Below are 27,758 nucleotides of genomic sequence, written 5' to 3'. Positions count from 1 at the left end.
AGTGTGCAAACATTAAATGTACGTTTCGTAACTCAGTATCTCAGACTCTTGACTGGAAGGTTTAGAGGAATTTGCACATGGACAAACAGGTTCATCTGGGATAATGACATTCAGAAGCTGGATGGCACAACAGTGTGTGCTTTCTTACTGTTGAGCTAGCCTGGCACAATGGTAGCACAGTCATTCTCAGGTCATGTCAACAAACCAGACAGACAGCCGACATCAACACTGCATGACGGAGATAACTACAGGTGTTAAATAGCTGATTAAGGAAGGGGCTCAGTGGTAGAGTGCTTGTCTACTTATCAGATGGTTGATGGTTTCATCCCCAGCCCTGTAACCTACATGTTGAAGTGTCCTTGAGCCAAGATACAGAACTCCAATATGCTCCCAGTGGCTGTTTCACTGGTGGTGATGGTGTGAATGGTCACCACCATGTTACCACCACCCTTGGAATGTTTCTGTAGAATTGTAAAGCATTTTGAGTCAGTCTAGAAAGGCTATACATTTTGTGTGTCTGTGTGTGTGTGTGTATATATGTGTGTGTGTATACATATAGTGTGTGTATATATAATATGTATGTACATGTATATAAACTATATAGCTAATGCTATGCATTTACTATTTTACCAGTTTACCAAACTCTCGATCTCTCTCTAAATCACTAAATCCATTAAATTTTTCTTCCTCTGTGTCACTTCTGAGCAACTACACCAACTCCAGAGGTAGACGGTCTTTGGGACATTATTGTCCGTGCGCTGATAGAGAGGTGGTTGCATTGCATGAAGCGGTAGCACCAAGATGATTCCTCCTCAAAGTCATTGATTTTTATCGCCTTGGCAACTACCTATGGAGGTATAACTAGACCGTTCACAAGCCTCTCTCGGTAGCACATTGTTCAAGCGCATATTTGTGAACATGTTCCTCTAGTGGTGGCTATCTGGCTTTAACCTGCGATTAGCTTTTTTATTTTCTTTATTGTATTTAAAGTGTCCTCCGCTTTTTATCAGTCCCTCACAAGTTTCTCTTTCACTCCGGACTTTTTGCTTGATTATGGGTACATCTTTCACTACTTGCAGCTTGTTGTTTGCAGAGTATGATTTTATTTTGGGGGTTATTTGTTTAGTCTTTCTCAGTTATCTTTGAGTTGATGTTTAATACAGGAGTAATAGGATACTACCACTGCCAGGTCATGGTTATCCAGGGTTGTTTAAATCAATCCACTGGACTTTAAGAAAGTTTTTAAAGTCCAGTGGATTCACAAACATGTGAAATTATATGTTTTAATATATAAGTCACACCTGAGTATAAGTCGCAGGACTGGCCAAACTATGAAAAATTTTGCGACTTATAGTCCGGAAAATACGGTAATACTAATGTGAATGAAGCTCATGCTTTAACAAACTGGTTACAGCATTCTATTTTCTTTGGTTTATTTTTTATCTTGAACTAAACCTAGCTAATTTCAGGATACTCAGCTACCACATGTAGCTACCACACTGATCTATGGTCTGACCTGTTGCCATAATTAACGCCTGTTCTCTGCAAGCCTTAATCTTAACTAGGAAACACATCCATTCATGTTGAATGCTGTCGTTGATAGATAAATGCTGTTGGATCCTTATGGTTTAGGTGTTGCTGCATTCGTGATGCACTGTCATGAAACACTAATTCTGTTTAGCAATATAGTAGTCCCTCGTGTATTCACGCTTCAAGATGCACGGTTTCATTACATTGTGCAAGCTGTTGGCTAACAGCATCAGTGTGTGCACTGCATTCTGAGACTCACGGAACGCAGCACACTTCCGTTTATTAAAGAAACACTTTTCTTTCATATAAAGTCTATGAGAGTGTGGAAAAAGGTAATACAGACATAAGGTGGTTTAATATCAGTGTGGGGAGGGTTCATAAACGTTTAAGTTACCATAAATAATACATTGTTCCTTTTGTTGGTTTCCTCCGTAGTTTTTTCTTGAAGGCCTTGGCATTGTTTCCTCCAAAACGACTTTGCAGTTAGTGTTTTGCCAGTGAATAACCGTCTGTGTGAAATACTTGCTGTTGGTTAAGTTGGGTTCTAAAGGCACTTCAAGGCAAGTGACTCATCTGTAAGTTTAGTAATCAAGACATTTAAATTATTCAAGCAGCAGACATCCTTTTATCCCTTGTGGTAAGTGCTCACAGAGACTATGACAATTTCAGCAAAAGCTTCAAAGTCATGCCAATGACATATCAAAATGAAACGAATAAGCTAATAAATAACCGATGATCAGTCAGAAATATCTAGAGTACCTTACCCCTGCCAGTTGTCTTGGACACGGTAAGTACTTCAGTATTCTCAAGGCAGCTGCTAAATTAACCATTATCACCCTACAACTTTACCATAGAGCAAAGAGGGAAAATAGGCAGAGAAACGAGGGTAATTATATGTCATTTTTCCTGTTGGTGATCCGTGACAAAAGAGAGATCTAGTGTTTCTCTGTGCAGGGAGGCAGCCTTGTAGGCCCAGATGGGTATTTGACTTACAAGATTACAAAATAAAGACAAGTAGAAGGAACTACATGTCAGTGAAGAATGACAAAGATGGAAAAGATGTGGATCAAATTTGACCACACATTAGTTTGAGGAGGAGGAGAGGGTGAAGGGAAGTAAAGGAGGAACGAAAAGCTGTTTCTCCCTTTCCTGTTTCCTCTAGGAGTATTGTTTGTTTGTTTGAGACCGAGATGGGAATAGTGCTATTTTCTGCTTTTTACTCTGACGTGAATGTGAAGTCAAGGCTCCTCTGTAAGTCACTCACACTGAAAATGTAGATTAGTGTCTAATTGTAGACTCACAAGAGTGCCAGAGTGTGTGAGACAAAAGCACAAATCTCCATGCTTGTGTGTGTATTTGTGTGCATGTTAGGACAGAGTCGCCAGAGGGCCTTAGAGAAGTCTATTTCATTCTCAAATTTGAGAGAGGGTGCATTGCCATGGTAGCGTATGCTGCTGTGAGTGAGCCAGGTGTGAGGTAGTAAGGCTGTGGTCCCCAGGGCCCCTTTCCTCTCCTTCCCACTACTCTTGGCCAAGGTCAAACCAAAGGACGTTGCAGCTGTAGGCTGAAGCTGCGTTCACCGTCACCTGGTGCCTCAAAGGTTTTTCATTGTTTCGTTCTGTCACCGTCACTTCAGTTTCACTCATTCACAGCACCTGGCTATCTGTCTCTGTTGAGTGGCTGTGTGGTTGTTGTGTATAACAGCACCTACTTCCAGGGTTAAGGCAGCCAATCAGCACTGAGTGACAAGCCACTGGAGCCAGCAGAACATCACTTGAGTTGGGATTTTTCATCTCAGATGATGATCAAATTATTGCTCCATGCCCCTTCGCACTGACTTTGTATGTAAATCCATTGTTAGCAACAAAAATCAATTTCCTGTGTGAATCAGCTTTACAGGATTGAGTCCACATAAATTTAATTGTTCATTGAAGTCATTGTTACATCAACACTTTGAATTACTAATCCATGAGTCAATAAAAAGTTTCTTAGGCTGGAGAAAACTGAGTATTGATAGAAAACCACAGCCGGGGCTTAAGGTTTACAGCATGTCTTGTAACGATCTGCTCCAAAAAATTATATATTTATAATAAATGGCTGTCTGCGAGGAAACTAAAATCTCTCACACTTTCACACACACATGCTCACAAATACTGTTGGTGTAGTCTTAGCCTCAAAATCTGGATGCAGTGTTATAAATTAAATGTACAGAGGATAAATGGTCAATGTTAGGAATAATTCTCCTGTCAAGTTGCCCTACTTTACTGTTGTTATTGGAAAAGATGAAGGCTCACAAAACAGTCAATTTCATGGCAATCGATCCGTCTTGTCTCTTGTATTTTTAGCCACCCCATTGGTGCACATTTAATTCTTTTAATGCCGAGAATAAAGACCAGGATTATTTACTTCATCTCTGGGTCCCATTCAATACTGGATTGTGGCACACATGAACCAGTTATTGTGCAAACCACTCACTGTATTATATTATTAGATCATATAGCATTAACTATAAACTATTATTGTTGCTATTGTTTTTACATCTGTCAGACTGGTTCCGTGTGTTTTTTGAAGAGTAACATGTACGTGCTGGTCATAATAGAAAGGATGGTATATTACTCTGAAATGCATGCTTTCAGAGTAATGTAGTAGTAGGGTTTGCTGGCAGACCCTACTACTTAGGGTCTTTCAGCACGACCCTAAGTAGTACACTTACTAAAAGTATGAGTACTAGCATGGTGCAGGGACTTCACCACATGACTTGACTGCAAGTATTGCCAAACTGTATGTAATGTATTATCATGTTACAGTGGTATTTTGTAGGCGGTAAAGCTGCTGTACGTTTATTAACATGTCTGTTGTTCTGACTATCAACTATATCAGGTATTAACCATAAAGACGACCTTGATAGGAGACACATAGTCCAGTTAAAGAAAGTCTCTTCAAAATTATACTCACTAAATCGAGATGATTAACATGGTAAGCATGTCTGAACATTGTAAACAGGCATATATAACGTGTTTTCATTGTGAGCATGTGTGGATTCTGACACTTGGCCCTCAGAGCTAAAGACTTAGCTGTGGACTGCTAATGACAATTTTCATGATTTGTTAATCTTCAGATAACCTTAACCTTTGATATGTCTTTAATATGTCAAGAAACTGAAAAAAGATTATCATTATTATGTCTTGGAATTTTTTCCAATCGGGAGTCCAAAATCCAGATTCATTTGGAAGGTGGTAAAGCCTTTGATTCCAACAGCAGAGCAGAAGTTATAATTGAACATCTGCTGCATGCAAGCTGGTGTCAGCGAGTTCACACAATGCTGATGAATCTTGTCCCCGACAGACAAATCTTTTTTTTTTTCTTCTTTTGTTTTTTGAATAGCATGCCACTGTTTTTAAATGTTGAGTCTGCTGACCTACCTGGGAGCAATGTGTTTTACATCAACCAGAAGGATTGGTTTGTCAGTGAATGGGAATATCTATGGCCCCCTGATCGGGTAGGCTTCTATGCCTTCCTGACAAAGCCTATGGGTTCACATAATGATTTAGAAAATATGACGTAAATCACTTGGGTGGTTTGGGATTTATTGGGTGGATTAGATGATTGAAAACTTCTGTTAATGCCTTAAATTAGCAACTTTGATAGTAGCTGAGGAGTTAAATATTTTTATTTTTTTCTGTTAAGAGTAAAGGAGAGTCCTCCAGCCATCATACTGATGTAAGCCAACATCAACCAAGAGCTGACTGGGAGAAAGATGCACTTTATCCTGCTTCTCAGGCGCTCATCCATATTCAGCAGCAGTTCTCCCATCACTAGCATATTCCACTTCTCTCTCCTTTCTGTCATCTTCTCACACTTTTAATTTCCTCACTTGTTCACACATTTATGCACGTGTATGTGTTTTCCCACTCATACCAAATTGCATCTTCATTCTCTAATTAGTCTCATGGCAATGCAGAGGCAAAAAAGGAATGTCACTGTTGAATGTCTGTTGGTTTTAGCCTACAGTGAACAACTTTGTTAAGAAGTTTTTGCCGGTTTCTGAATTGAGGGAGAGACCTGTAAATGATAAAGGTGATGAAGGCGGAGGCAAACTTTCAAGGAGGAAGCTCTGTGAGTCATGGAGGTGTGGTGATACAGGAGTCCCCATAGACTGGTTATGGTACAATGCAGAGTCATAATCGATTTGTCACCAGCATGACCAGAAAACGCAGGGAGACAACTTGTTAATCATTGGAAATACAACCATGAAATTGGAGAACATCTGTGACCATGTCATAACTTCTGTATGTTAATGTTTCGGGCTCAGTCAGAGCATCTTCAGTATAGCGGATTCTCACCGATTATAATTCAAATGGATCAATTTTGTGAATTGCCTAAATTTGTTAAGATTTTGGGCGGGATTTTGGTACCTAATTTTTGTTGTCATTGACATTATCTTGTGTCAACTCAATTTCACAATTTTTTTTCCTTTTTCCAACAGGAAAACTGAGTAACTTTGGTGCATCTGTTTATGTTTGTTAAAAATTCTCTGAACATTTCACTTAAAAAATTCACTGCAAGAACACCAGAAGGGATTAAAGAGGAAGGCAGTGCAGGAGTTGGCACAAGTTGTTGCAAAGAAGAGGGGAAGTTGTCAGACCAGAAGTACCAATAGTGAACCATAAATACTGTAGTTTAAATGAGGATACAGTGATCCCTCGTTACTCGCTGTTAATGCATTCCAGGACCGCCTGTGATAAACAAAGTTCCGCGATACAGTGACAAACTATTTATTTTATTATTCACGGTAATTTAAACATTTATGAGCCCTCCCCATACTAATATTAAATCACCTTCTATCTGAATTACCTTTCCCCACACTCTTATAGACTCTTTAAAAAACTTTTGTATGAGAGAAAAGTGTTTCTTTAATACACGGAAGTGTGCTGCGTTCTGTGAGTCTCAGGATGCAGCGCACATACGTACTGACTACTAAAAATCTGCGATGTGGTGAAACTGTATATCTTGAAGCACAAATAAGCGAGTGATTACTGTATAACCTAAAGCTAGGAAATACAGTAGCCCCTTGTTACTTGAGGTTAATGCGTTCCAGGAACCACATGCAAAAATGAAATTCCGCGATATAGCCACAAACTATCTTATTATTTACGGTAATTTAAACTTTTATGAACCCTCCCCATAATGATATTAAACCACATTTTATTTGTATTACCTTTTCCCGCACTCTTATCAACTGTGTAAAGCTTTCGTGTCACATGGAAGTGCGTTGCATTTCGAGAGTCACGGAACGCCGCGCACTTCCGGATGCCTTCAGCCAATAGAATGTGCGTATGGTATCACGTGACTACCTACTAAAATCAACAATGTAGTGGAGCCGCACATGTTGATGTGCTAATTGCGAGGATAACTGTAGTTCTTAAACTGAAGAGACGTAGTCTTCTCAGAACCCTTCTGCTGAGGACAAGAACAAAGCATTGAATTAAAATGGTGACTGAATATATTATCAATAACTATTATTATCAAAATATTTTCTTGTTGCCATCTGTGCTCCAGAGATAGGGAGTATGATCCAACAAAAGTCGTGGTTTGTGGCACCAGGACTCTGTCGGAACCAGAAAACCAGAGTACATGGACTGTGAGAAGAAGATGGTGATGACTATTTGAGGTTCAGAGTGATGAGGAAGGTGTAAATTTAAATGTTGTAGCAAGATCCTAGATGGTCTTGCTTTATCTCCTGTTGAGTTGAATTTCAGTTGAATTTCTGGGAGAACATGCAACCTCCACACAGAAAGAAAACAAACCTGCAACCTTCTTGCTCTGAGGCTCCAGTCCTACCCACTGCACCACCGTGTCGCTAGCCATTCATGAACGTATTTAAAATAATTCTGCTTTAATTTTGGTCTGGAATCTTCTTTGCATTTGTATTCAGCACAATACTTTATCTCAATGAAATGGATAAAAATTAACGGATATGGGACACAGAAATGCAATTTATTATTTTGGCTGGTAAAAGATGTGCTTGTCCAGTGTATTTTATTGTGTGCCTAGGTCACTTGTCTTGTGAGTCAATAGTAATAATATATCCATATATAAATAATGTGTTATTGTGACTGTGTAGCAGGCCACGTGTGATGGAAGCTGGACTGCAGCCTCCTGGAGGTGGTGTTACCTTGGAGCTGCAGCATGTCTGTGACAGAGAGATCTTCAGCAGATCTGCAGCTGTCAGTGAAGTGCTCTCCACTGATGTGCCACGCGCTGTGGCAGCTGACAGCTCCACGCATGTTACCGACAGCCTCCAGAATCACTCGCCATTAATAATGTGAATGTGTTCTGTGTTCATAATTGAAGCATTATGAATTAAAAGTGATTGTAAATTGCTGCTTAATGTTGCTGCCTCAGTACTAGATAAACTATTCTGTTTGCCTGGGCTGCCTCTTATCTTTGTTGCGTGGTGGATTGAGCCTGGTTGTCTTCAGCTCTGTGCCAGTTAAGATAATTGTTGTGTAACTGTTCTTGTTCGTGAGCGTGTTCAATATTGACAAAATTATCTCTATTTTCTGGGATTTTGTTGATCACTGTAATTGAATTGTATTTTGCACCCTTCAGAAAGGAAAAGAATCAGCTTGTGAGGGAGGTTGAGAGGTACCAACTAAATATAGTCGGACTCCAACCACAGCTCTGGAACCCAAACTCTTGAGAAGAGAAGGGCTGGACTCTCCACTTTTCTGGTGTTACCCAAAGTGAGAGGCGGTGGGCTGGTGTGGGCTTGCTTATAGCCCCACTGCTTAACCGTCATATGTTGGAGTTCAGCCTGGTGAACCTGTCCTAAAACCTTCGGGGTTTAGGACTGGTGTCTCACAGCTGTTTCGGCCTATGGGCCAAACAGCAGTGTGGAATACCCGGCCTTTTTGGGGGACTGATCCCTGATCTGAACACCAGTGGTGTTCTGTTATTGGACTTCTGTGTTAGTCATGGTTTGTCCATAACAAACACTTTGTTCAACCACAGGGATGTCCATAAGTGCAGATGGCACAAGGGCACCCTAGGCCGGAAGTCAATGATCGACTTTGTTGTTGTATGATCAGTACTCCGACCACATGTATTGGACGCTCGAGTGAAGAGAGGGGCAGAGTTGTCAACCAATCACCACCTAGTGGGGAGCTGGATCTGCTGACAGAGCAGGGCCGGACAGACTCGGCATGCCAAATGTGTTTTAAGAGTCTGGCAGAACCCTCTGTCAGTGAGATCTTCAACTCCCACTTCCGGGAAAGCTTTTTCAAAAAAACCACAGGAGGTTGGGGACATTGTGTTAGAGTGGACCATGTTCTCCACCTGCATTGTCAAAGCAGCTGCTCAGAGCTGTGGTCGCAAGGTCTGTGATGCCTGTCCATAGTTGTGATGTTAGTCTGATGTTATGTCCCCCCGAACATTTTAAGGTAAATGGCACGACCGTTTTTGGTGTTTGTAGCCTCCTAGAAGCATCAGACCAAGGGCCTGTAAAAGTGTCTTTTATAAAATATGTACCTGATGTCAACATGACCTACTATATGCCATATTTTTGTTGCCCTGGTAAAAGGATTTTTAAACTTGAGTTTGTCAGAGAAAAGTTGCCTTGAACACAGATTCACAGTAACAAGCTAAAAATAAGAAATCAGAGTTGTGGAAACTAACCTATCCGTAGAGCATGCTGTCATCCAGTGGACAGCACATTGGCTGTATTTGTATTGATGTGCTACATGAATAAAATAGCCAGTGGGAGAAGTTTGTAGATATTTTTCATTGTAATAACAGTCTGTCAGACAGCTTGAGCTGTGAAGGACAGTTTATTATACAGCCATGTCACACAGTCCTTCAGAGCATTCTCATTTCCAATTCACAGGGATACATTATTTCTCTGCTACAATTTTAAGCAGCAGTGGCCTTTAAAATGAAGCCATTATTTAATTTTAATGCCGAGTGTCGGTAGAGTATTGTGAATTTTTAAAAGCTAAACTTGGCTTTGCCACATTACCAGCAGCATGTTGACTTTCTGGAATAATATCTCATCCAGTTGATGTGTGCAAGTGCAGCTGAAGATAGTTCATCTTCTCTTTTATGTTTAATTCTTTAAAGCATGAACTAATTTTTTAAACCCTCTGCAGTTCTCTTGAGATTATCAATGTCTCTTATTTACAGTGCTAGTTTTTAACCACAGTGACATCAGGAGATATATGCAAGTTATCATGTAGACATCCGTAGTTTTGCCGTCTTAGTCAGGAAGCATTTTAGAGTCTTTTGGAATGATGTATATTTATGACAGATGAAGACTGATTATGTTTTTATCTTGGTGCCTGTCAGTGGGTGGGGTAGATCAGTCAAGTGCTGACCATGGAACAAAAAGATGATTGGTCTGATGAATCATGTTTTTTTTTTTTGCATCATGTGGCTGCGTGTCTGTTTGTTGTCATTTTAATAATATTAAGTGTTACTGGGATTTTATATGTTTGAGACATCTCGTTCATGGAATGAAAATCCCAAAGCACCTTCACCAGTTTGCTTTGATTACCTTTTCAACTATGGTTCTTTATGTTTTATGTCGCCTGAAAATCTTTAGGGGGAGGATTCCTTCATACATTCATTCATCTTCTTGACCGCTTCATCCGCTTTTGCGGGTCACAAGGGTTGCTGGAGCCTATCCCAGATGACTTACGGGTGAGAGGCGGGGTAAACACTGAGTATGACGCCAGTGCACTACGCAGCCATACAAAAGACAACCACACACAGACACACACACACACACACACACACACACACACACACACACACACACACACACACACACACACACACACACACACACACACACACACACACCTACGGACAATTTGGTGTGATCAGTTCACTTAAGATGCATGGTTTTGGATGTGGATGGAAACTAGAAAACCAGGAGAGAAACCATGCAGACACAGCAAGAACATTTAATCTACACACAGAAAGGATTCGAACCCAGAACCTTTTAGATATGTGGGACAGCGCTACCCACTGCCGCCCCTAGGGGAAGGATATGGTTTAACAAATGCCTCTTGTATTGTAATGAAAAATACACGTTACTCAGAAACAGACAACTGCATTGTTTTCCCAAGTATCATCAGTACTATCCTGTATACCCACACACCTGTCAGTGACTGGTACCAGTTTGGTCATTGTCCTTGTTTTCCTTGTGTCCACTCCTTGCTAAAATAAGGTGTCTGACGCAAAATTGAAGCTGTGCAATCCTTGCCTTATGAGAGCTGAGCACTGCTGAGAAACATTTGAGTTTAATTAGAAAAGTAACTCCTCATTGTGGTAGTCAGACCCTGAGCTGCCAGGGTCTGACTATAGCTGTTGTAAAGCCAGCCTGAAAGCTGGCAGCGTTTCTCTGAGGGATGGAAACATTCAAACAAATTCACAAATATGATTTATGAAAGGACATGCAATATGTTTGACGCAGTCGCAGAAGTTACTTAGATGTGTGTGTGTGTGTTTGTTTTTGAGAGTTATGAGCACCGCATTCTGATTGAATGGAGATATTTACTTTTTAACAACATCCTGGAGGATGTTTCTCATTCCATTTTGCACTGATAGGGTGAAGTATCTGTGTGTGAAAGTTTGTATCTGTTTATACTATATACATGCTAATTTGGAGGTATAGTAAATTTGATTGCAAGCTGCCACAGCCCGGTGCTTCTGCATGCTGACGGTTGACTTTTCTAGAGGTGCAGCTAACACGCTTGAATGAACACGTGAACACAATGATTGACGTTCCAGTCCTTGTACTGTTAGTAAACACCCACTTTTGCATGCTAAAGTTGTAAAGCTTGTTTTGAGTGTCAGTAACATTGAATATGAAAAACTGAAAACCAGTATTGTGTGCATGGATTCAGGGTTCCACCTGTGTTGAGACTGCTTAGACAGCACAAGATGTTTCACAGGAAACAAGTGGCACTTTTTGTGTGTTTTGCTCGTTTCATTCCTCATTTTTTACAGTTGTGGCGTACATCCCATCCCCTTTAATTGTCTCGTTGTTTCGTAACATGGCCTCAAGCCAAAGTTACGTGATAAAAGCAACTTACTTTATTCAAGTTATGACATATGTGCGTTCAGCTCCAAGTCTTCATTTGTCATGTTAGAGCCAGAGGAATGTTGAAGTCATTTATGAAGCAAATGTCATTTCCCCGCTGTTGAAAATAGTTCTGACATTTCATACTTTTTGTGTCAGTATTTCACTTGTCAAGTCATCATCTATGTCGTGGGGAACTTGTACTTGCCCAGCAGCAGACGTGGACACTGACTGTGTTTTTGCTTGGTTCCTTCTCCTGTAGACATTTGGAGCCTTGGAGTGATCTTGTTCATGCTGGTGTGTGGCCAGCCCCCATTCCAGGAGGCTAACGACAGTGAGACCCTCACCATGATCATGGACTGTAAATACACAGTACCAGCCCACGTTTCCAGCGCCTGCAAAGAGTAAGTGATGTTTGCACAGGATTCATGCCACAGGGCTACTGAACCAAACCAAACTCCTACAGTATATAAACATACATACATACACATACAGTATATGCAAAATTAACAAGAACCAAGGCAGTCAGAGACTGCAACATCCCGCCGAGGAAAGGTCAGGGTACCCTGAAGTTAGCTTTAACATTTCAGGTTAGGTAAAAGCTATGCACTAGCTTTGACCATAGATCAAAGCTAGTGCATAGTTAGATTGAAGCACTTGCTTTGATCTATGGTCTTACTCACACTGGCCTTCTCCCTCATTTTTCTATCCGGTTCCTGAGTGTAAAAAAGTTGAAATTTGACCTTGTCTGTTTTATTTCTGATCTGATTCTGAGCAATGTTTTGTTTTGGAAAATGATGTGATTCTCTCCTCCACAACTGTCTGAGTCACTCTTGACATTTGTCAAGATGCTTGCCTCGGTCACAAGACTTCCATCATAAAAGGGCCGCTCCAGCTGCTAACATAGAATACATTACTGCTAAACTGAAACTCCCACGCTAGTAAAACCAACAAAACCAAACTTTGGTACAATTTTACGAGGATTGCTGCTAATAAAGTGGAAACACACTGGATTCATTCATTCATCCGTCTTATGCCGCTTCATCCGCCGTAGCGGGTCACGGGGAGCTGGAGCCTAACTCAGCTGGCATAGGGCGTGAGGCGGGAGACACTCCGGGCACGACGCCAGTGCACTGCAGAGCCACATACACAGATGGACAACCATGCACACACACACTCACTCACGGGCAATTTGAGACCGGCCAATCAACCTGAAGCGCATGCTTTTGGAGGTGGGAGGAAGCCGGAAAACCCAGAGAGAACCCACGCAGACACGGGGAGAGCATGCAAACTCCGCACAGAGCGGGACTCAAACCCAGACCCGCCCTGTTGTGAGGCGACAGCGCTGCCCACTGCGAGACACTGGATTCATGTTTTTCATTATATTTAGAAAAAAACAGTTTTTATGCTGGTAGTAGTATCATTTTAAAGGCCAGTCAGTGAAAATACTGTCAAGATTGCACAATATAGTGTTAGCGCATCAAAGCAACAGTGTGATAAGGTCAATTAAATCTAAAAGAAATGTAACTTTGGAAAACTGTCCTAGCTTTCATTTTCCAGGACTGTTCAACAGCAGAAGTCTGTATGCTAATATTTGTGTATCGGTGTAAATCCCTATTCATACCGGTCATAGTAGTCCTTGAAGGTACAAACTTCAGCAAAATTCTGTTTATGGGTTTGAATGTTGAAAGTTTTTTAACTTCACATGCAGGTAACATTTAATTTTGGTTTTAATATAATTTACTAAAAACATCATGGATGTATGAAATATGTTAATAATTCAGGACAATATCAATGTAATGCCCTGAGTTAAATGCATTCCAGGTTGTACATGAGAACGTACCTGACATGGCCATTTCCAGTCATGAGAACCAATTGGATTTAGAAACTGATAGAAACTTGAAGCCTACCGCAGTACACAACAACATGGTAGATTGGTAAAAAAAAAAAAAAGCAGTTACATAATTGGCCATGTGTGTTAGTAAATTATTCTTAATTTACTAACACACATGTCCAAATATTTTCTAATTAATGCTCTCAAGATAACCGAGGAAAATTTGAAGAGGTGTAAACTGACTGGTTTGAAGATAGCATTGTTTTATTCAAAGCTAAAGTTATTTTAGGGGTTATAAGAGCCTTTGGTATCCACTGACCGGATCGGCATTTCTTTCGTGTTTTATTTTGACAGCATTCATGACATATATTGCAAAATTGATAATGAAAGACAGTTCTGTTGATCCTCTATATTAAAATGGATTTGATCAGACAAACTCAGTTATGAGCATCAAACCTTTTCACTGATCAGCTGTAATTAGAGTTCACCATCCATATGTCTCTGACTTGATGCAATGTCTTTCATGGTTCTGAGCATTGGTACTGGAGCCACAGTGCATGACATGTTATGAAAGGCCAATTCTTTTTTCCACTCTCTCTGCACATCGAAGTATTTTTAGACACAGGAAATAAATGCTTATCTCCTCTGACTCGAAGGAGAGATCGGACTAGATTGAAGTGCTAAGCTGAAGCAGCTGTGCGCAATATGATGGGATTTGACTCCAGCACACAAGAGCTATCTGTTGCATGCAGAGTCCTATGCTTATATTTTGATCAGGTCATTATGTGAAATATTATTCCTTATCACAATTTTGGACTTCCATGTGGCCCCCACTGATGGTGTAGTGGTTCATGTTGACCTAATATAAAGTTTAGTTTGGTTTCACACAGCTCTCTTAATGTTGGCAGTTACAGTAACAGTTGAGCACAACCAGGGCAACATTGGCCATGAGTGTACTGTTGTGTGCTTGTTGGTTTTGTTGTGTGTTTGTTGGTTAGAGTAGTATAGGAGCACTGTGTACACCACAGTTGAGTATGTTACAGCAAATCACAGGGAATTGCTCTCCTCTGGTGTCCATGTCGTCAGTAATCCTAGGGCTCTTGCTTCTCGTCACCCACGTTGCTACATGTTGATTATGTTAGCATTATATTAACTTGTTTAGACCGGTACACTGGACAAGATGACTTGAAAACCTAGTTAACACTAGAGACTCCTAATTATAACAAATAGTAACGGACTTGTAAAGCAGTTAAACCATTTGGGGTTTTTTTTTTTTAAAATGGCCTTTAGCGACAGTAGCTCAACTGGGTGCAGCAGTAGCTCAGTCCACTACATCTTTACATCTTGGCTTGGGAGGCGTAGGGTGGCCAGTTCAACACCAGCATGGACCATTCACCTCCTGATAATGCTGAGCAAGTAACCACACCCCACAAGCTGCACCTAGGGTGCTGGCATGTGGCTGCCCTTCACCCTACCATCTCTCTACCTTAGCAGCATGTTGCACAGACCTGTGTGTGTGTGTGTGTGTGTGTGTGTGTGTGTGTGTGTGTGTGTGTGTGTGTGTGTGTGTGTGTGTGTGTGTGTGTGTGTGTGTGTGTGTGTGTGTGTGTGTGTGTGTGTGTGTGTGTGTGTGTGTGTGTGTGAAAATGTATCAAGTGAAAAAATATTTTTGTCATTGAGGGATTCAATAGAGGAACTTCTTATTCTACATCGGGGTGTCAAACTCATTTTTACCGAGGGCCACATCAGCATAACAGCTGTCCTCAGAGGGCCAGATGTAACATAGATGTGACTAAATTTAATTCAATGTAATGTAATATTAAGGTAACTACTCCTGAATGTTAAATAACTCTGAATTTATTATTTATTCAAGTTACAAACATTACAGTTGCACAGAAAAAAATATGTTTGCTCTTTGCTCTGTTATAAACGTTTATGTTTGTGTAGGTTCTCAGTTCTCATCCAGGTAATCAATCAATCAACTTTTATTGATATATTGCTTAATCTTGGCAACAGACATTTCAAAGCGCTTTAACGGACAGAAAAATCCAACTGAACCCTCCAGAGCAAGCATAAGCGACAGTGTCGGGGAAAAAGTCCCTCGTTGAGGAAGAAACTCTAGGAAAGACCCAGACTCTTTTGGGCGGCCATCCACCTTGACCGGTTGAATGGAAAAGAAATAAAAGGAAGGTAAAGACAAGGTAAGAAAAAGAAAGACTGGTTATCCAAAGCTGTTTAAATCAATCCGCTGGACTTTAAGAAAGTTTCTTGAAGACTTTTCGCCTCTCATCCAAGAGGCTTCTTCAGAAAAAGGTGTTGGTTGTTGCTTCTTCAAAAAGAGGTCTTGTCCCAGTTTATTAACCCCATGGGGTTAATAAGCCTCCATCAGAGCTGAAGAAGCCTCTTGAATGAGAGACGAAACGTCTTCAAGAAACTTTCTTAAAGTCCAGTGGATTGATTTAAACAATTTTGGATAAATCCTTTTAATTTGTCAGGTTACGAAACAAAACTCCACCAATCATAGATCAAATCATCCAATTAAATCAAGAAAAACAACATCTAATACAAGTTTGGACATTAACTTTGTTCAAAACGTTTTTGTCAATGTTAAAATGGTCTTAATCTGTTTCTCAACTTGCTTTATACACATCACCAACACTGAGATGTGTCACCAGTTGGATGTGGTTTGTTCTTTCAGGGCGACGTCTAGCCCACTCAACATTGTCTTGACTTGGGGACCAAAGGGTTACTAATTCAAGACCAGCATGGGTGAAAGTATGGAGTGTGAATTAGTAGTTGGAGTTCACCTGTGTGTGAGAAATATATCGAGGGAAAAAAATTTCCCCACTGGAGATTAATAAAGTCAATTTCCTTCATTGCCTATTATTTTCTGGTGCAAAAAATACAGTACTGTATATGCTGCATTCGTTCCTTCATGCACTAATGCTTGGCGTGTTTAATACATGGGTCAGGAGGGTCCCCTGATAACCTGAATGTGTCGGCGGGCCAAGAGTTAATGTTTTTATTTGTGTACAGCAATGAAGCTACCAAATGTAATCTTTCAGATGAACACAAGAGTTCTGAAATCTCTGCAAAAATAAACAAAACCTTTGTAAAGTAGAATTGTGTGCGATAACTAACATGTTGGTGAACCTGAGCTCTGGATCTTAGGATGTGTGGAAGGTCTCTCTGGTTAACCAACAAACCTAAGTCTGTTATTCATTTGGGGTTTGACAATTCTTTCATTGTTTGTCCAGTGTGGTTCTCCTGTGAAGCGTACTGAAATTGTTGTTTGATTACACTGTCAGATACAGCCTGTCTTGATTTCCTTCCTTTTTTCAACATGGCTGCTCATTGATAGCTTGTTTTATGCATTAGCATGTAAGTATTTTTGTCACAGCGGATTGACCCAGATGTTGGGTCTCATGCTAATGACCCTCATTAGCATACAAAGGTGTAACTCAAATCTCAACGACCCCCTTGGACACCCCCACCAACAATTGTTGAAGAGCCAGACAGGTTTAACGACGGTCGTTGGAATGTGAAAAGCACTGACCACACCCCACAGGGTTTATAAACTGGGACATTATCAGCCACTCTCTGAACTGAAGAAGTCTCTTGGATGAGAGACTAAACGTCTTCAAGAACTTTCTTAACGTCCAGTGGATCGACTCAACAGCTTTTGCATAACTGTTACGACCCAGCCAGAGGACTGGGGAAATAACATAACTATGATATAAAAAGGGGGAACATAAAACATTTATTCAAATTCTCGCCATAGGTACAAAGGTTTAACTAATATTGATTTATTGACAAACTAAGGATCTCGGCCAATGGGCGAAGTTCAAAGATGAAAACTTCCAAAACTTCATTAACAAAAATACTCAAATTTAACATGAAATACTAACAAGCTCTTAACAAAGGTCGGATACTAACTCAATACACACAAGGTTACAAGGTCACAATTTGACGGCATCAAAGGCGTGCTGCCACAGTCAGGCGCCCTGACTAACTGGCTTGCAGAGCTTTTAAAGTGTCCCTGCCAGGTGACGTGGCAGGGATTGGGCCAGGCAGGAAGACAGCACACCAATCAGGAGATGGTCATGATGACGAGGCGTAGTCAGGAGTCCCAGAGACACCACACCTGGCACTGACGGAGGGCGGAGCATCTGGGAGCAGAGCAGGGCAGGGCCAGCAGCTCAGAGGCAGGGCCGCAGAGGGACACACAATACAAACAGATGAGCCACGGCCGTAACAATAACCATGACCTGGATGACTGAGAACTTACACAGACTTTGGGAGGAACACCCTCATTGTGGTATGGGAGTACGAAAGGATAGCAAGGAAGATCGCGGACTACAGAAACCACTTGCGTTTCAACCTGAGATGTCGCCAGAACAACATCATCCCAAACAGTTTACGGCTGGGATCTTCAGTGAGGGGACACCGTGCCAACAACATCCTGGAGAAGGCTCAAAACCAACTCCTAAATGAGAGAGTGAGGAAGGTCCACTTCACCATCGAGGCACTGAAGACCAAGGCTGACCAGCTCTCCATGAAACTCACGTCAGTTTTGCCACCCAGGATCTTACAGGAGGTCCACAAGTTTGTTGAGACAGCCCAAATGGCTCAACACTCAAAGAGCAAAGAAAGGCAAAGACGTAAGTTTCAAAACCTCCAATCTCGAAAAAACACGAGACCAGAAGAACTCAGCTGGAGGCAGAAACCACTGAGTACATCTACAGAAAATGCACAAGACAGATGGGTGAGGAATCTATCAGAGAACTCACCCAACCAGAGAAGGATGTCCTCACCAAAGGATTGAACTTCACTATCAGCCCAAAACATGTGCCAGTAGTGGACCTCATTACCGCCATGGAATCAGCAATCAAAAAGAATAACCTTTCTGCAACAGAAGCAGAGGGACTAAGGCTAAAGGTAACAGCAGCCATTTCTGAAGTGAAGGTCCCACCTTCCAACCTCTCCATCCAGGAACAGAAGGCAGTGACGGTGCTGAGTAAGGACCAAAACATCACCATCCTTCCAGCAGACAAAGGAATATGCACGGTAATCCTCAACACAACGGATTACCATAGCAAGGTTATGTCCCTACTCAGCGACAGCACGACCTATGAGACCCTGAAGCGCGACACAACCAGCAGCTACAAAAAGAAGGTTGTGGACTGCCTACAGGAGCTACAGAAGGAGGAAACTTTAAACCGCCTGCTCTACTTTCGCCTGTACCCTGGGGAGGCTATACCATCCATATATGGCCTCCCCAAAATTCATAAAGAAGGAACCCCTCTCAGACCCATCGTCAGCAGCATCAACTCTGTCACTTATAACAGTGCCGAGTATGTTGCAACCATCTTGGCCCCGCTAGTGGGTAACAACCTCTATCATATAGAAAATTCCATGAACTTTGTGGAAAAGGTGAGAGGACTGAGATTGGATACAGATGAGACCATGGTATCCTACGATGTCACCTCCCTGTTCACATGTGTCCCCACAACGGAGGCTGGGGAAGTGGTGAGACAACGGCTTTCACAGGACACCACCCTCAGCGACAGGACAAACCTCAACCCCGACCAGATATGCAAACTTTTGGACCTCTGCCTCAACACAACCTACTCCCAGTACAGAGGGAACTTCTATAGGTAGAAACACGGATGTGCTATGGGCTCGCTGGTATCTCCTATCGTGGCCAATTTGTACATGGAAGAGGTGGAACACAAGGCCCTTACCTCGTTCAACGGAACACCACCAAGCCACTGGTTCCGGTATGTGGACGACACTTCGGTTAAGGTAAAAATCCACGAGGTGGAACCTTTCACCGAACACTTTCATCAACTCGGTGGACAGCAACATCGAGTTCACCAGAGAGGATGTAAAGGACAACAGTTTGCCCTTTTTGGATTGCAAGGTCGGCATAAAAGATGACAGAAGTCTGTATGTTAGGGTATATAGGAAACCAACACACACGGACCAATACATGCTTTTTGACTCTCACCACCCACTGGAGCACTAGCTGGGCGTCATCAGGACCCTGCAAGACAGGGCTGATAAGCTACCAACCAGTGCCCAAGACCAGGTGAAAGAACACCAACACCTGAAAGGGGCACTAAAAATGTGTGGATATCATGACTGGACCTTCGTGAAAGCTCACACAAGATCCAGAAAGGAGAACAACCCAGTGAGGACGGAAGAGAGCAAGCACAATGGTATAGTGATCCCGTATGTGTCTGGAGTGTCTGAAAAGCTGAGGAGGATCTTTAACAAACACAAGGCCCCTGTGTATTTTAAGCCGGGAAACACCCTCCGACAAAGACTAGTCCACCCAGAAGACCCCACACCACACAGTCAGAAGAGCAATCTGGTGTATGCAGTTAAATGCAGCGAGGAATGCTCAGATGTCTACATAGGGGAAACCAAACAACCACTACACAGACGCATGGCCAAATACATCAGGACAGGACTTGGCAGTCTTCCTTCACCTCAAGGAAGAGGGACACTCATTTCAGGACACAGATGTTCAGATCTTGACAGGGAAGATAAATGGTTAGAGAGAGGAGTGAAAGAGTCCATCCACGTCAAAGTGGAGAAGCCATCTCTGAATAGAGGGGGTGGTCTGCGACATCACCTTTCTCCCGTTTATATCATGTCCTTTCGAAACTCCCAAAAAGATTGTCTCAGCGGATTGACCCAGGTGATGGGTCTCATGCTAATGACCCTCATTAGCATACAAAGGCAAAACTCGCATTTCAACAACCCCCTTTGACACACCCATCAACAATCGTTGAGGACCAGATGGGTTTCAACGACGGTCGTTGGAATGTGAATAGCATGGACCACAGCCCACAGTGCTCGAACAAGACCAGCCACCTTCAGAACTGAAGAAGTCTCTTGGATGAGAGACGAAACGTCTTCAAGAACTTTCTTAACGTCCAGTGGATCTACTCAACAGCTTTTGGATAAGTATTAACTAGTATTAAGAAGGAAACCCTCTCGGGCAGACAGGTGTTTCAGTTCTCCGTGAAAAACATTTCTAGTAATTAAATTACTGTAAGTATTGTCCCCTCTCCTTGAATTGGTCTTCATCCTCAACTTTCCTTGTTCAACTTGCTGCAGCCATGACAGTTGAAGGGTCAGAACAAACTTCATTCATACCGCAAAGAGTGGGATACAAACCCCTGAGGGACTCTCTGGAGGGTCAAACCCTCCCAGCAAGAGTACAAGCATCTTACAACACAGGCTGTGATTGGTTCATCATTCAGTCTTCTTCTTCTTTGAAGGGTTATGGCAGGTGACAGACGTCCCTTACACGACGCTGCCTCCATGAGCTGACAAAAAGGAACACGCTCAATTTGTGCGATTCATGGTGGGCCAAATATAATCTGATCTCAGGTGATTGGCTTGAGGAACGGTCTTTGGACATGCCACCAACCCATTAGAGCAGGCATCTCTCACACCTGGGGACACATGCCTATCAGTGTCGACTATCTATTACAGTTTGCACTACTGTGAATGTGTGTAACCTGCAGTGAAAGAGGTGTAAAAAGAAGTAGCCTTATGTGACTGTCAGAAGACAGCCTGTCTGAATAGACCACAGGAAAGAGACAGGATGAGACAGGAGGGAAGGAGGGAACAGGTGTTTTTGTTGGAGTACCACCGTATATAGTTATTTCAACAGGTTTTTCTAACCATCTGTTGCTAGTAAGATGTGCTGACTTATATTTATAATGTGAACTCAGTGGTAGATTTTGAGCCTTGTCTTTCATATGTTAGATGCTATGCTGAATGAGTTTTACATACAAAAGTCATTCTAATGATTTTTGTTTACCTAATTATTGAAACGAAAAAACACACCAATTGCATCTATATACTTAATGAACCACATATGTGGTGTTCTATGTTGTATAGTATTCAATTCAATAGCATCATAAACCTCTAAGATATACAAACATGATTCATGTTTTTATGCATTAGGTCTAAATCCCAATAGGATTACACTGCATCAATCTGTGTCACTCTAGTCCCATTCTTTATTCCTACAGCCACATCTGTGTTTATCTGACCCTGTATCTTTCCTTTGGGAAAGTAGATATAATTCACATGAACATGAATCACTTTTTTTCTGCATTTACAGGCTCATGAATATATAAATAAAATGAAAAATAAATATAAAATAAAAAACTTACTAACACACACACACACATACAATGTGTGTGTGTATATATATATATATATATATATATATATATAATATAAAATCTCATACCTGCTAAAGCCCCCCAAATAAAGAATTTGAATTCTAGGACATTACAAAATTGTAGTGCATGACTAGTCAATAGAATACACTAAGAAGAGAAGATTTGAAATCCACTTTTTTATTGGTTAAGTGTGCTTTATAAATGAAATTCCACAGAAAGAAAGGCCAAGCACATCAGCAATCCAATTAGGCCAGGTACATTTCTCAAAAATGCAATACAAATACAGTTAAATAAAATTCAGAAATAAAATAAGGCTGAGTCTCAAATAGGCACACAAGGACACTCTCAATCAAAATGAATACTAAGGCTGACTCAATACAGCAATTCAAAATGAATAGTATGATATGCCTCTAAATAAGGCAACTAAATAGCAAGATACCAACAGGCTTTTCCTTTCAAAGGGTAAGCTAACGCTCAACTCTGTGTCCTTGACATGTTTTGCATTTAAATGATTCGTTAGGCTGGAGCTTCTTCGGTGATATGAAAATTGTCTTTTACAAAAGGTACAAATACTACTACTACTACTACTACTACTAATAATAATAATAATAATACCAATAATGGATTAGATTTATATATTGCTTTTCCGGCCACTCAGACGCTTTACATCGGATCCGTTATTCATTCACTCCTCATTCATACTTGGTAATGGTAAGCTACGTGTTTAGCCACAGCTGCCCTGGGGCAGACTAACGGAGGGGTCTACAGCGCAGAATCACTGCCTTTTTGTTGATAGTCCCGTCTTTGTTCTTTTTATAAATAAACTTTCTGCCCAAAGGTCCGAGTGGGCTTGCCTCGCTCTCCTGTGTCGCGTCCATCTCTGTTGTCTGTCACCCTGCTTTTTTTTTTTAAAAGAAAATTTATTAAAGAAAATTCAGTACAGGTAGTCGCCGACTTACGACCTGTGCAACTTACGACCGACCGACTTTACGACCACAATGTCCGGGTAGGGCGGGGCATTCCCTCCAGCCACAGTACTCACGCTCTGAGACTCCCGCGCTCTCTCCAGTCCCCACGGCGCACACACGCTGTTCAGTCACACTGAGATCAATAGCCCAGCCCACTACTGATGGGCTGGGCTGCTTAGGAGGCTGTGACGGAGAAATGTATGAATGGCGTATGGAAAAACTGTCAAGCGTTATGTGAACTCTTCTGCTGGATTTGAAAGTGACGAAGAACTTGATCAGATTCGGGAGAAAATAGTGAAACTGGCAAAAAACCTCTCCTTGGAGAACTCACGAATGATCGCACTGTATGAAGAACTGATCGCGCTGGAAGAAGAAAGAGTGGAAGAAGAAGAGAGAAGAGAAGCAGAGAAAGAAGAGCAGGAAACATAAAAAATGTTCACCACCAAAGGCTTGTCAGAAGGCTTTTCCTTGTTAAATAAACTCCGTGCACACTTTGAAGAAATGGACATAGAACATAGAAACATTTGCAAGGATTGAACGGATGGCAAACGACGCTTTCCGTCCATATCGTGAAATTTATGAGGAGAAAAAGAAACAAACAATTCAGACAAAGCTCACAATGATTATGAAAAGATCGTCTCCCGCTCCCACCAACCCACACGCTGCCCCAGCTGACGATCCGGACGACCCCCAGCCAAGAACCAGTGCTGCTGGATTTAATTTTTACGTAAGAGTCGATTTACGACCAAGTCGAGTTACGACCGATCTGTCGGTCCCAATCGCGGTCGTAAGTCGGCGACTACCTGTACAGTATACAAAAACAGTATACAATACAAACAGAGAACATATAAGAGAGTTGCCAGGGGATAGTTCTTACATTACACAAAAACATCCAAAGCAGAACATATGTTTAAGGTCTTTACAGCTTTTTTGTTGTCAGAGCTATCAATAAGCTGTATAGTTCAACATCTTTGAGAGAATGAATAAAATTAGGTTTTTTGTTGCTGAATTTACATTTATGAATAAAGAATTTAGCCAAAATTATTAACAGATTTATAAGAAAAAAAGCCTTTTCCTCGTTCTTAAAGCAAAACAAAACAACATTTTCCCAAGATAGAGTAATGTCTTTGGAAACATAGTCTATAATGAATCTGCTGAAATCCTACCAAAGTTTTTTTGTATAAGGGCAATGCCAAAATAGATGTAACACAGTCTCTGGGTAGTCCACACAGAAAGAACAGTCTGTATTTATGTCCCTTTTGAATTTAACCATGTAGTGATTTGCAGGATAGTATTTATGAATAATTCTGAAGGAAACTTCCTTCACCTTATTGGAGATGATATATTTATGTGGAATCATCCAAACCTTGTTCCAATCAATGTCATTCACAAAATGATTCCAATATGAAACAGAAACATCTTTCTGGAATGGAGCATGTATATGTCTGTTATTATTACAGGAAAAGGTCAAAAAACAAATTTTCCCTATGCGAGAATCAATTGGATTAGGTTTAGTAGATTGAGGGGGGTGGATTGGGAAGATTTCTGAAAAGCATTAGAGTACCTGATGGGATAGTGTCAAACACTAAGGCAAATTCCCTGGGAGTAACAGGAAACTCATACTTCGATAAAATTTCTCTATAAGAAAGCAAAGGTCCCTCTCCATTAAACAGCTGACTTACCAGAAGAATTTTGTTCTGAACCCATCTTTCCATAAAAAGTGATTTATTCTTGAAAAGAATGTCTCTATTACTCCATATTAAGTACCTGTGAGGCGAGAAGTTATGTTTATAGATTAGAGGCCAAGATAGAAGAACTTGCCTGTGAAAACCTGACAATTTTACAGGAACTTTGTCTACATTATAATTACAACTGAAAATAAAATTTAAACCACCAAAGCAAGAGGAGAAGTACTGAGGAATGAAGTTCCAAATTGGGACAGGATTTTTGAGAAAGTGTCGAGCCCAATTTATTTTACAGTCACCCTGCTTTTGACTAGTGGCGCAGATAGGAAGTGATGTCACTGCAGCCTACGGGTCACTCAATGGGCCAAAATTAAAATGCTGGCGCATTGACTTGCCACTCACGATTAATTGCGTTAGTTTTTTTAGCGTGTTAATTTGCAGCCTAATTAATTAGCGTATTGGCCCGAATATAGGACAACCCTGATTATAAGACGACCGCCTCTTTTTCAAGACTCAAGTGAGAAAAAAAGACTTTTTGAACACCAAATTTAATTTTTATACAGAAAATAATTACAGTACATCTGAAACAAATGATTACAAAAATTTAAATTAAATTAATAATATTCAATATATGCTATCACATTAAAATTGTTTGAAGACTCTGCGTCATTTATCACCATCATCTTGAAGTCTGCATCATAACTTCTCCTCAGCTGCCGGTTAACCTGGCTGATCTCTGACCCACTTTTCTCCAGATTGTTGCTACGTTTCTCCATTTTCTGTTATCTCTTTTATTTTATTTTCTTTCTTACCGGTATTTTTAATTTTTCTTCTTCGTGCTTCGTGACAGGTTCGCTTTGGCCTGGGGAGTTAAGTTCAGCATTCGCCTGGCGCCATCTAGCGTTGTGAATGGGTATAATGTCTAGACCCCGAATTTAAGACCACCCCCACTTTTTCAGTCTTATTTCAATGCGAAAAACACTGTCTTATATTCGGGCCAACACGGTAATCTAATTAAAGTGTTAAAGTGACAGCCCTAATATATATATATATATAATTATATTATATTTATATACAGTATATTACACACACAATGCACGAACACACTGCACATTCGCGCATCATTGATCGTAACTTCGCCTCATTGCTGATTTTTGGTAGGCAGTCACGTGATACCGTACATGCATTCTATTGGCTGACGGTATCTGAAAGTGTACTCGGTTCCATGAGTCTCGCACTTCCGTGAGACACAAAAGTGCTTTAAACAGCCTATCACAGTGTGGGAAAAGGTAATACAGATAGAAGGTGGTTTAATATCAGTATGGGGAGGGTTCATAAATGTTTCAATTACCATAAACAATAAGATAAATTGTTCATCGCTCTATCGCGGAATTCGTTAATCGCGTGTGGTTCCTGGAATGCATTAACTGCGAGTAACGATGATGCACTGTATATATGTATGCACATGTATAAATTTCAATAAAAGCAATTAAAATCATAACTAAAAATCTGACAAGGAAAGGATCCAATGGGGAAATCTGTGTTTAAGACTGTTTCTGTCTAGTTTTAGTTGAAAATGAACCAACTGGTTTACATTGTTGAAGTCCCGCTAAGTCCCTTTTTGCATGTTGTTTGTTGAACACATTTCTATGTTTGGGGTTAAAGTCATCACACACTTTATCTGAGGGATGATGCTGGTGAGGATGGGTGAACTAGTTAGATGTGCTCCCTAGTTTAGCTACACTTTGTGCCCACATTTCTTACAGAGTGTTCATCCTTGAGAGAAATCCTTGTGGGAGACATTTTAGACATCCAGAGCTGGGCTTTGAAACAGTTCATGGAACGAAAATGAAAACCAGAAACTTTTGGTATTTTGCCAGAAACAAAAACGAAACAAAAACCGAAAACTTTTTATGTTCGTTAATGTTCCGAAACAGAATCAGAACAGAAAATAATTGTCAATTGTTTAATGCCGTTTTTCTTTTTCTTTTTTTCTTTTTTCTTTTGAATTAAATATCGGACCTCGTATTTTCCTTCTTGTCATTCACTCGTGCTTAGAGCGGAGAGTTGAGGCATATCACCAGCAGTCAAGGAAAAGTCAGTCTCCCAATTCATAACAGGTAAACACTGCAGTCTGTCAATCTGGATTATATTCATAACAGGTAAACACTGCAGTCTGTCAATCTGGATTATATTCATAACAGGTAAACACTGCAGCCTGTCAATCTGAAAAATGACTGGCTGCCAGTCATTTTCAGTGCAGTGTATCCCTGTACTACCAGCGCTTTGTAGTAATTCATCTCCTTCGGTGGACTTCGTCCAACGCTCTGGACATTTATTAGTGTTTTCTTTCTGTTCATAACTGATCACAAGATGCTTCATTCAGAGCTTCACGTGTTTGATCCCCGGTCAGCTCTGACACTCTGACATACACAAACCTTGTTGCATCATCAGCTGCCGCAACTTCTCTGTTTCCCTCTGATTCGCCATCCTCTGTTCTGTAACTGGATCAGTCCTGTTGTTCTGTTTAGTTTAGGGACAAATCTACAGTATGTAAACTAACTGCTTTAATTGCCATTTTAAAAGTCCTAAAGCTACCTATTGTCAGGGGAATTTAGAATGCCCCTAGTAGGTACATCACCTGCGTTTTTATCGAAACAAACTCACACCAGTCAAAGTTGTCTTCCGTGACTCGCGAGGGACAGCAGAGCTCTTAGCAGGAAGATGCTCCTCCAAACTGTCAACTGTCTGCTGTCTCCGTCCGTCTTTCTATTGAGCATCAGCATAGCAATAGTACATAGTTTAGGTCATCACAATTCGTTGAAGCAGTTTACCATTAAAATGTGCAGACACAGCTGCACTCCTTTTATGGTTAGTTTTCCGTTAAAGCGTTTAGGTGCAACTGCATCTCTGCTGTAGTTAGGGGCATCCTGTTATGCTCGGAGACCCCTTTGTCTGCAGTTTTCAAAGGCCCTCACCACAAGCTCATCTTTTATAGCTTTCTTTGTATTGCTATGGGATAAGTTTTCTTGGAACTGCATGGACGACGGGTGCTGAGGCAGGTACACATTTAGGCCTATGTCCTCTGCTTGACCCACCGCCTCTATACTGAATTGATAGCATAAGTTCTTTCACATTTATCGAATTGATAACTTAATTTCTTTCACACCTACCTATCTATATTTACAAGGAACGTTATTAACCTGTTCAGGAACATCAGTTCATGAGTGGAACGTAAAACTGGAAACATTATAATTCTGTCTCTGTTCAGAACGAACGGATTGGCAAAAAGCTCTGGTTCAAAGCCCTAATCCAGAGTAGTCCAATGTTACTGATGTTAGCTTCTTTTGGGGGATAGTGATCAGTGATGTTACATTATCTGTCTTCACTCTGCCACCTCCTCTCTGTGCTGTCTGAAATACAATAAGTAGATGTTAACAATTCTTC

At 41.0% G+C, this 27,758-nt stretch overlaps 1 protein-coding gene across 2 annotated transcripts in view; it reads left to right on the top strand.

The window, feature by feature from the left end:
- snrka (SNF related kinase a) overlaps positions 1-27,758 on the top strand; it is a 50,395-nt gene that overhangs the window by 4,973 nt on the left and 17,664 nt on the right. For both annotated transcript variants that reach the window (XM_068323353.1, XM_068323352.1), the window contains exon 3: positions 11,877-12,018. In XM_068323353.1, the coding sequence (XP_068179454.1) occupies positions 11,877-12,018 (142 nt within the window). The remainder of the gene's footprint in view (positions 1-11,876; positions 12,019-27,758) is intronic.

The sequence above is a fragment of the Antennarius striatus genome, chromosome 9, assembly GCF_040054535.1.
Source record: "Antennarius striatus isolate MH-2024 chromosome 9, ASM4005453v1, whole genome shotgun sequence".
Taxonomy (NCBI): Eukaryota; Metazoa; Chordata; class Actinopteri; order Lophiiformes; family Antennariidae; genus Antennarius; species Antennarius striatus.
Note: the sequence above shows the minus strand (reverse complement) of the source record. Positions and strands in the feature narration are given on the sequence as shown.